General features: G+C 36.7%; 1 protein-coding gene across 1 annotated transcript; it reads left to right on the top strand.

Moving 5' to 3' along the window:
• Positions 1–5259: 5259 nt before the first annotated feature.
• Positions 5260–6201, top strand: LOC141547537 (putative olfactory receptor 5AK3). Its single transcript, XM_074275928.1, has one exon. It carries the CDS (start codon positions 5260–5262, stop codon positions 6199–6201), a length of 942 nt encoding a protein of 313 aa, XP_074132029.1.
• The last annotated feature ends 5143 nt before the right edge of the window (positions 6202–11344 follow it).

Below are 11344 nucleotides of genomic sequence, written 5' to 3' on the forward strand. Positions count from 1 at the left end.
CCCTAGCACCTAGAACAGCACCTTGGCAAATAGAAAAAAAGTATTAAAAGTTTGTTAAATTCTTATCAACCCATTGAAAACAATACTGAAGGACTTTCTCAGCACTAGTATGATCTTAAAAGTGTTTTTTTGACTATTTAAGTGATGTTCATCAATGTGGAATATAACTAGGATTAGTCTACTGGCGTGATCTAAGACCAAAGTAGAAAATCTCTACAACTATCTTCAATTCCAGAACCTGCATTCCTAAAAATAACTTCTCCGATGACTAATCCCAATGTTTGAAATCATATCAGCATTGCTAATCACACAAGTAACAGTTACACACTTAATTTTTACACACTCTCTCCAATAAAAATTGAGCTTCTGAAGATGGGAGACTTTCATTGATGTTTTTCTTTATACATGGCTACCAACAGTGCTTGGTGTATATCAGAATCTTAAAAAATATCTGTTGACTTCACCTGAATTGAATAACATATCAACAAATTATCCATATGACTCAGTAATTGGAGTTTCTACAGAGAGAAATTCCTTTGCTAATAAAATCACAGGTCCAGACTTAAAAAAAAAAAATCTAAAAGTGAAACCAATTCTTCCATGCTTGATCTTAAACCCTTACTTGATGTCATCATTGGTGCCTCAGACTATTAACAGTCCCATCTTAATATTTCCTGTTTTTCCCCTTTACCTCAGTCTGATAAAGGTAGAACTGTTCTCGAGGAATTTATTAAACATGTCAGAACAAAAGAAATTTACACTTGTGTCATGTGATATGTTTTTTTTTCATGCCATCCTATGAGGTAGCTAGCAAAAGTATCACTGTACCCATTTTTTGGGAAGGAGTGACTTGTCTAGGGTAACATAATTAAGAGCCAGAGTCAGAATATATGAGAAAAAAAATAGAATATGCTTCTAGAGGGCAGAATTGAAGCAGGGAAAAGAGAGGAATCCAGCTCCACATAAGCCCTCCTCCTTTTTTCTGTCCTCTTATTTTCTGACAATTACAGAGCTTATCTTTGCTCCTATGTTCCTTACCTATTGGAGCAAACCTATTATTAAATTATTATGAGCTCTTGCAGGGTATTCTCTCCCATTTTACCAGCATCTGGCTTGGGTACAAAGAGACCTTTGCCTCGGGATAAAGGAAATAAGAAAAGGAAAAAGGAAACAATTCTTCCTTCTTCTGCATTCACTGATATCTCTACTTTGGCTTCTTCCTTGGAATCCTTCTGAATTACCTACTTGTTACCCCAGAATTCAGTGATCCATTTCTTTCTGCAAATCTTTGCAAAAGCTGATCCCCAAGCTGAGAATATAGTTTTGTGTGAATAGAACTAGTTGCCTAGGCTGCAGTGAAACACACAGTTTCATATCCAAAAATTAAAACCAACTGAGGGCCTGCTATGGTATTGAATTCTGTCCAATAAGCTTTGCTCACTTCTGAGTTATGTGTACCAGTATTCCATTATTTACTCTTCTTAGATAAGATGGTAAGAAAGACTCATCATCCTGAGTTCAAATCCAGCCATAGACAATTACTAGTTGTGTGACCCTGGGCAAGTCACTTAACCCTGTTTGCCTCCGTTCCCAATCTGTAAAATGAGCTGAAGCAGGAAATGGGGAACCACTCCAACATCTTTGACAAGAAAACCCCAAATGAGTCTACCAAACATTAGTGATGATTGCAGTGACTGAACAGAAACATAATAATTACTGCAATAAGTACCAGACTGGTGATTCCATTTGTATAGCAAATTCCCAAATAAGGATATCAATGTAAGTCAGCACCTTTTTATCAACTGAGTCATAAAAGAATTATTTTGAGCAGACCTACTTAAACTTTCCCACTCGTAACCCCTTTTCCCACAAGAAAATTTTACCTGACTATAGAGGTGCCTAAAATAGGTATGCAAATTAATCATTTTCTAATAAGTCATAATTTCACAACCCTCACATTCAGTTACAACACCCAATATTAGGTTGTGAGTTTAAGAAGCCGAGATCCAGAGTGCAAAGAAGTCATGTGACTAGCACAGAATCATACATAAAATGTGCCAGTGGTGGGTCTGCAACCCATGTCTTCTGGCTCTCTTTAGTGTGATTCACTTTTGTCACTTTGCCTCCACCACACCACACTGTCTCTCATTATAATTATTTTTTCAGAATAAATCCCTGAGAAGAGTCTTGAAAAGCAAGTGAAACTCCTTTGGGAATCCCAGCTCTTCAACAGTTCAAGGGCAGCCAATGAGGATTTTTCTCCTGATTCTCTACAGTCTCTGGGGCTAGAGAGACTCAAGAGAATGGGTCCCAATGCCATAAACCAGCCTTATGTATAGCTCCCTTCACTACTCCTGCAAAGATACTGTTACCCTTCCTGTCAGCCTGGATTAGAAGGAAGCAGAACAAGCCCATGTAGGAACCCTAGAAGACCAAAGAAATATATAAACCCCATTGCCCCTGGGATAGGGCTAGTGTTGAGGTGACCCAGACTCTCATCTCATCGAAGCTAAAGTGATGAGAGAAGAAGAAGCCCTAGTACTAGGGTTAGTCACTAATTATTCTACTATTCCTGAAAAATTTACTGGCTTCCAAAGGGTCTAATTAAGTCTAAAAGGAAAAAAAGTGAAGCATTTGAGTCTCAAAACAGTACAGAAAATCACTGCTTATAGAAACTTCTGCTAAATGAAAATATGGCTCTCTCTTTTGACCATTTGAGTATGGCAGCAGGAGTTAGGATCTAGGGAAAGAGGACTACATAGAAGACCACGATACCTGACTTCTATTCTCACTACTACATAGAACACATCAGGCAACAGGGAGCAAGGTACCTCTGCCAGACTGGGCAGATCCTCTAATCTCTGGTAAGATGAGATAGTTGATAATGTAGCGAGAATCTAGTCCAAATATCTTGAACCTACTTTTCTTCCAGAACCAACATCCTGTGGTTTCCCGACTGCAGCTAATTCTTTGATTGACCCACCTTTCCATTAAACATTTCCCAGTAGTCAACAGTACTGCTTAATGGTTCTACAAATGTTTTGCTGGATAAGGTAGGTCTCATCTATTCAATAAACATTTAATGGGCAACTATTTTATACAAGATCAATGGTCACACACCCGTATATATCAAATGCAAGACTTGAATTTGAGTCTTCCCAAGTTGAGGACTAACAACTAGTTCCCTTCCCATTACACTGTTTTCTCTCAGGACATTGAGACAACTCGCTAAGACTATGAATTTCAGAAAATTTTAGGACACAATCTGCATGAAGGGAGTTGTATTTTACTCTATACAGATTAAATTACAGTCTAGACTCTTTCTAAAGAGAAAAAAACTGCCATCCACTGAGTCTGTAAAGTTATATCATATATTTGTATATATAATCTTTCCATAATTTTTGCCTAATCTCAGCCTTACTGCTTTGGCATTTGGGGTAAAACATGTCCCTTCTCTGGACCTTCATTTATATCTTAATCTTTATTATCTTAATTTATATTTATATAAATATATATAATTTATATTTATATAAATATATATAATTTATATTTATATAAATATATAATTTATATTTATGTAAATATATAATTTATCTTTATCAATATATTAATAATTATTATACTAATTATATTGTAATGAATATATTAAATTATATAATTTATATTTATATAAATATATAATGTATCTTTATCAATATTTTAATAATTATTATAATAATTAAATTGTGATAAATATATTAAATTATATAATTTATATTTATACATATTTATAAATTTATATAATAAGTTTATATTTGTTCATCTTAATTTAATCTATAAAATGTTGGCAATGGGCTAATTGGAATTTGGAGCCTTTTCTTACTGCTGATCAATTGTCCTATGATTCTGATTCTGATCTCTCCTTAGTTCCTTTTACCCCCAGCTTGTTACTTACATCTGGGGTCCTGTTCCATGTCACTAGTAGAATGTAACCTTCTTAAGGGCAGGAAAATTTTTATCTTTTTCCTCTTTTTAGCCAGTTCATGCCTTCTGCCTCTATTTGAGAAAGGGAAGAAAAGACCATGATTTTATTGATCTAGGGAAATTGTGGTGAGGGAAATTCCTCTATCTATGCAGGAAGCAGCAGCTTTGTAGTTTATAGTCATGGAGAATGCAGAGCCCTGAAAAGCCAGTAGGAATCAAAGGTAAGGCTCTGACTTAAAGTGGTCTCTTTGTGTCCTCCATTACTCCATCTTCTCTGCCTTGTCATAGCAGACACTGCATTAGCAAATATTTCTTTAGTCAAATTGAAGAAGGGACAGATGTCCCATTCTGATCAGCAACCTGGAAGGCCGGAGTCTCATCCCCCAACACCTTATCCCATGATACCATTGCTCAGACCATCCAACTCTGAACTCCTGTCTGGGTAGGAGTTCAGAGCCAAGTTTCCACCCACAAATCAATCTGTCTCATTGTTTTGCTTTGCAATCTGATCTTGTTTTTAACTAACAAAGGAAGAATAAACTTTAAAGGATCTCCTTCCCCACCTTATTACCTAGACTTAGCTCCAAACTATTTTTGTCTGGTCCCAAAATTTAACCTACCTTCCAAGGAAAAAGAGTTTCCTCCATTGAGTGGGGATAGTCCCACAAATATGGCATAATTTCTCTAGGTTGCCCAGGCTTAAGATCCAATCTCTCAGCCTGAGCAGTAATAGTTCTACAATTTCAATAAATGTACTTACTTCAAAAGGCACAATTTAAGTGGTACAGACCTCATGGGATCTGTAAGCTCTAAAACATTCGTTTAATACTCTGTCACCTTACTTCAGTGAAGAGATGGTGGGTGAAGCTGCAGCATCTGAGATCAGTCATGAAATGTGATTTTCTACTATCAGGGCTTAGAAGGAGATCAGGTTAGTAAAATCATTTGTATTCTTATTATTTTTTTTATTAATTTTATTATTATTTATTATTATTACTGTGGTTCAATATTTATCAGTTAATCACACAGTAAAATCTATCAGTTCAAACCAGAGGAGAATATCTCAAATACTCTTGCCCATAAAAGGGTAATTTATTCAAATCAAAAACATAAAGAAATAAACTATATTATATGTACTAACCTTATAAAATAAAGCTTAAAATATGAACCACCAAAATAGCAGGGTAGAAACTCTCTATTCTCTCAAATCTAGTCCTGCCTCATGAAAAACTCACTTTTCGTGGTGTGTACTTTTCTGTGTACATCTCTTCCATAGGTGATATATCTGCGTAAGTCATGACCCAGGGAAACAGCAGCACAGTGACTGAATTCATCCTGCTGGGCTTTATGATCCGACAAGACCTACAGCATGTCCTGTTCCTTGTGTTTCTGTTTGTCTATGTCACTTCTGTAGTGGGCAACCTTGGTATGATTCTGATCATCAAAGCTGACTCCCACCTTCACACTCCCATGTACTTCTTTCTCCAACACCTGGCTTTCGTTGACTTCTGTTATACCTCCGCCATCACTCCCAAGATGCTGCAAAACTTCCTGGTGTCCCACAAGTCTATCTCGTTGTCGGGATGTCTGATCCAGTTTTTTGTTTATGCCACATTTGCTACAGCTGATTGTTACCTTCTTGCCGCCATGGCCATAGACCGTTATGTGGCTATTTGTAACCCCCTGCACTACCCGGTGGTCATGTCTCAGAGGGCTTGCAACCAGCTCGTTGCTGTGTCTTATGTTATGGGATCCCTGAATGCCTCTATCCATACTGGTTTTACCTTTTCTCTGGTCTTCTGTAATTCTAACACCATCAATCACTTTTTCTGTGACGTGCCCCTGGTCCTCCCCCTTTCCTGTTCCACAATTGATATCAATGTCATGTTACTAATCATCTGTGTGGGCTTCAATTTGATAAGCACTGTGATGGTTGTATTTTTCTCCTATGTTTACATTCTGGCTGCCATTTTGAGGATGAGCTCTGCTGCAGGGAGACACAAGGCCTTCTCCACTTGTGCCTCCCACCTGACAGCTGTCACCATTTACTATGGGACTCTTTCTTACATGTATTTACAGCCTTCATCTAGTGAGTCCCAGGAGAATGATCAAATAGCCTCTGTGTTTTATGGCATCATCATCCCCATGCTCAATCCCCTGATCTATAGTCTGAGGAATAAGGAAGTCCAAGAGGCCCTGAAAGTGATGGGCAAGAATTTCTTAACATGTAAGCCCTGAACTTCTGCTTTCCAGAACCAGACCAGTAAAGACCTTTCTCTCTCATTCTTTCCACAAGAGGATAACATTTCAACCAAGTCAGACAGATAAGCCAATGGTACAATTTGGAATAGTGTGTAGGAATAGTGTTAGAGTAACTCTTCCAACTTGAATCCTTTTTTTTAAGTCTCTGACACAAACTGAAGAACTTCCCAAGTCTTTGAAATGATAACATTCAATAATCATTGATATGGTCATGATCAATTATCAATAATCATGAGGAAAAAAACAATAATGAAAGCTTATGTTCCTCTTACACTAAGGTATTTTCACAAGTATAATCTTAGGTTTTCACAACTTTATAAATAGTATAGATATTATAATTTTCATTTTGTACATAAGGAAAGTGGGACTCGGCAAACTATAAAGAAATGTGACTTAAAATTAAAGAAATAATCTATTTCTTTTACCTTTCTTGTAACAAATAAGGAAATTGAGGTCTTGAGATGTTATAATTTGTCTAAGGTCATACAAGGTCAAAGTCAAGATTTGTTGACTTACACCCTTAGACTCTGATTCCAATACCAGTGTTCTTATCACTATCTATGATAAAATTGACCCAAGTTTGTGCTCGCTGGCACAACTTTTGTGAACCAAAGGCTGCCTTCACTTCTAAGAAGTTTCAGATGCTGCCCACTCAGGAATCTGTCATTTACCCTCACACTCGGGTTATTTCAGTATCATTTTATGGTTGTGAATGATCAAGTCTGACCAAACCTCATATTTTTTACTCTGTCTCTAATCTTCCCAAAGAGCAGAAACTAACTGGAGCAGAGCTCATTGATTTCTTCATAACCAGGGTCTGCAGCAGTGATCTGAACACGATAAGTGTAAAATTGATGCTAATTGTCCTTAGAGCAGCCACTGCTAAAAATAATGCTTCAGTATTTCAGAGGAAACCTGATTTTATCATTGTGAATACTACCAGCCATGCTAAATATCCTAAAAATCATAACCCTGGCATTTCTTGGGAAATGGCCTTCATCAAGTGGATATCAAGGCCAAATCCCTGTGGTTGCTTCTCTCCAGATTAATCCCAATATTTCTCAAGCTTATGGAAAGATCCATAAGCAGATCAAGATTCCATCTTGGTAGTTTCATCCAGAGTTTGAGTACCAGTGGAATTAATAATCTTCCAATCTCAAGCTAATAATTAATGTGCAACAAGAAAATGGTATTTACACACATATATTGTATCTAGGTTACATTGTAACACATGTAAAATGTATGGGATTACCTGTCATCGGGGGGAGGGAGTGAAAGGAGGGAGGGGATAATTTGGAAAAATGAATTAAAAAAAATAAAAAAATAATAATAATTTTCCAATCTCAGGGTCACCTCCATTCCAAAATGAAGTAAGACCTCAAGAAAAGGTTAATTTTTTTTTCTAATTTCCAAAGCCATGAGGGTAAGTACTAGATCAGTGAAAAACCTTCTGTATTATCAAATCACATCCAAAACAATTCTATACATCTCAGTCCAACAAGGATTTTTCAAGTGTCTATTCAATCCAGTGTGCTATTATGGCAACACAGGAAGAATATAATCAATGTTTGTGACTTAAATCGAATAGAACCATGCTATTTGTTAGAATGCAAAGACAAGACAAAAGGCAGTCTTTGTCTTTAAATAGCTGGATGCAACATGTAATCAGGGAGTATTTATTTTGAAATTTTGAGGAAAGAAGTCCTTAACATAGTACTAAAACTGACATTTACAGACTGCTCTAAGATTTGCAAAGAACATCACACAGGTTATCTGATTTAATCCATACAACAACCCTAGAAGGTAGGACCTATTATTATCCCCATGTCAAAAAAGAGGAACTGGGCCTGAAAGAGATTGAGGGATTTGGCCAGGCCTAACCAAGTAGGAAGTGTCAGAGGTGCCACATTGGATAGAATATCAATCCTAGAGTCAGGAAGTCTCATCTTTATGAGTTTAAATATGGACTCAGGCATTTCCTAGCTGTGTGACTGTGCAAGACTCAAGTCATTTCACTCTTTTCACCTCAGTTTCCTTACCTGCAATGAGCAGGAGAAGGAGATGACAAGCCACTCCAACAACCTTGCCCAGAAAACCCCAAGGAGTCAGGAGTCAGACATGACTGGAAATGACTGAACAGGAATAGCAGAAATGACATTCAAATTTAGGATTCTCTGATTCAAAAAACAGAACTTCATCCATTCCATCACAATATCAATTTTGAGTGAAATATTTTAAGCAAAATAGTGATCATCTTAAAAATATTCAAAGGAGGGTAGCCAAGATGGAGAAGAGTATTAAATCCATGCCATATAAGGATCAACTGGAAGAACTGGGAATATTTATCCCAGAGAGGCAGCAATTGACTATGTGGTATGATAGCTGATTTCCTATAAAATGGAGGAGGGTTATTGAAACCATAAACTATCGTTATATACTTATTATATGTGCTAAGCACTAGCAATACAAAGAAAGAGAAAAGGCAGTAATTGCTTACAAGACACTCATTCTAAAAACCCAAATTTAACATAAAGTTCCAAATCAAGAAATAGTATAGAAAAGTGAACAAATAACAAAAAAAAGACCCGACCATAAAATAAAATCAATTAAATTATTAAAAAAAGAAACAAAAGAATACAGATACGCTATCTTTTTAATACTTAATCTAAATGTCTGCTGCTTTGAATCCATTTTGGATCTGTGGGGGGAAATCCATTTCTTCCTTAATTCCAACATGGAGATGAAAATTTAAAAAGCTTGTAGTTGTGGAATAAGTGCTGATGACGCACTCCTAGAACTAAAAACGAAAATATAAATGTTAGTTTAGATACACCCACAATAATGCATGAAGACACAGTGACTACTTCACTGAAGCTGATAGAAAGTTAGAAAAGAATCTGTGCCATGATCTAAGGGACCTCCTCTAAAGGTATCATGACATTTCTTCTTCCATTTTTTTCTCTTCAGAAAGAGTTTAAAAAAGAGAATTATATTTTTATTCTGACAACGGCAGGATCCAGCTGTGACCCATATGTTATCTCTAAGATGCTTAGACCAGGTTTTCTAGTTGTCCAAACAGCTTGTAGTAATCCATTGGAGGGAGACTGTTTTGTCCATATCTTTTGACATCAGGATTGTCAGATACACAGTAGATGCTTAATGAATACTTATTATCTTATACTAAGCAACAATCTCTGAGAGTTGTATTTGTTCTTGAGCTAATATTTATGGAGCATTTTAAATTTACATTTATTATATTCTCTACAACAGAATTTAAGGTTCAGAGCTAGAAGTTAGATCCTATCATAGTGTTTTAAATTCAGAAAAGGTCTTAGTAAACATAATGCTATCATATCAGCACTAGAAGACTTAGGTTCAATTTCCTCATTTTAAAAGAGGAAACTGTGGTGTGGCTGCTCCAGATTCACTGAGATAATAAGTGTCATAATCAGGATTTGAACCTATGGCCAGTGCAGAAATTTGCTAGCACTTGATTTGTTGTTCTTTCCCCAGTACCACACTGCTCCTTCAATTTGTTCCTTACAACTACCATGTGATAGAGGCCTTTTTATTATCTCCATTTTATAGAGAAGGAAAATGAGGCTCATGTAAATTAAAACCTAACTTAGCCAAGGTTACAGAGCCACTGAATCAATGAGATTAGAATTCTATCCTCCTGATATTAAAAATGAAACCCCCGTCACACATTAGGCTGCCCTGCCTTAGAAATTGCCACCATGGCAGATTCTTAGCAGTTTTATATTCCAGACATTCCTGGCTCTCTTTGTCTTGTAAAGGCTTCAAGCCCTAGATTTCTATGAAAGAAATCCAAGACAACTTGAAGTCCCATGCATGTAATTCTCATAGAATTTCTTCTCAATAAACTCAATAAAGAAATATTAATCATCTACTGAGGGATCTGGCTGCCATGTTGAATCACAGAGAGATGGTCATGCTTATAATTATTTCCATTTTACAGATGAGAAAACAGAAGCAGACACAGGTGAAATGATTTGTTCAGGATCATACAAGTAGTGAGTAACCAAGGTCAAATCTGAACTGAGGTTTTCTGACTCCAGGTTAAATGTTCTAGTATTTGTGCTGGGTCATCTAGCTAATATCTAAGGCTAGTTTGAACTCAGGGTTTCTTGAATTCAGGGCTATCTGTCTCCTGAACCATCTGCATTCTCCTCCATGGCCTCTTTAGCTATCAATTTCTCCCAATCTTGGCTTGAGACTGAGCTGCCTCCATAGACTCAAGAGACACTCTCCCAAGTTTGAGAACCAGGGCCAAGAAGGCGACAGATAAATATTACAAGCAAGTGGTTCTTCTATATGGGTAAACACAAAAAAAATCAGTACCAATTTCCCTGAAATCAGAGTCAGAGAATTTGCATCTGAATCCTCCTTCAGCAGCTTATTATCTGTATTATTTTGGCCAAGCTATTTTGGCCTATTTCCTCCAAGAGATGTTTCATTTTTGAGGTTCTGATTGAAGCAGTTCCATAGATCCAACATGAAAACCATTCGCTGCTTGTAGGATGAGAATATTCCCCCTGCTCTAATTCCTCAGTTCCTACAACTAGATACTCCCTAACTTCCCTCCAGACCTAGATTCAGTCACTTACCAAGTCAAAATAATAATATCACCAAATGGTATGGCCTTTCCTATATCCAAATCCCAGAACCTGGCAGAAAGAAGATCCTTGATTTAAAAAATAATAACTTGTTGATCAACCAAATGACCTGGTACTTTATGGCTCACAAAGCATTTTGCATATATGATTATATTTGATTCAATATCATTATCCCCATTTTAGAGATGAGACTACAGAGGCACAAAAATGGTAGATAGAGCACTGGAAAGCCTGGGTTCAAGTCACACCTCAGATACTTACTGGCTGTTTGATGTTGAGCAAATCATTTAAGTTCCCTGCGACCAATTTCTTTATCTATGAAAGGTGAAGACTGAGCTCAACAGCTCCCAATGTTCCTTCCAGCTTTGGATCGGCCATTCTTGGATCCATTTGTACATACCCTTGAAAATAATGCACCCAGGAATTGTGCAGGGTCACAAAGCTCATAATAAATTTCTATTGTGATATTTGAATCCTTGAAT

Source organism: Sminthopsis crassicaudata, chromosome 6 (assembly GCF_048593235.1).
Source record: "Sminthopsis crassicaudata isolate SCR6 chromosome 6, ASM4859323v1, whole genome shotgun sequence".
NCBI lineage: Eukaryota > Metazoa > Chordata > Mammalia > Dasyuromorphia > Dasyuridae > Sminthopsis > Sminthopsis crassicaudata.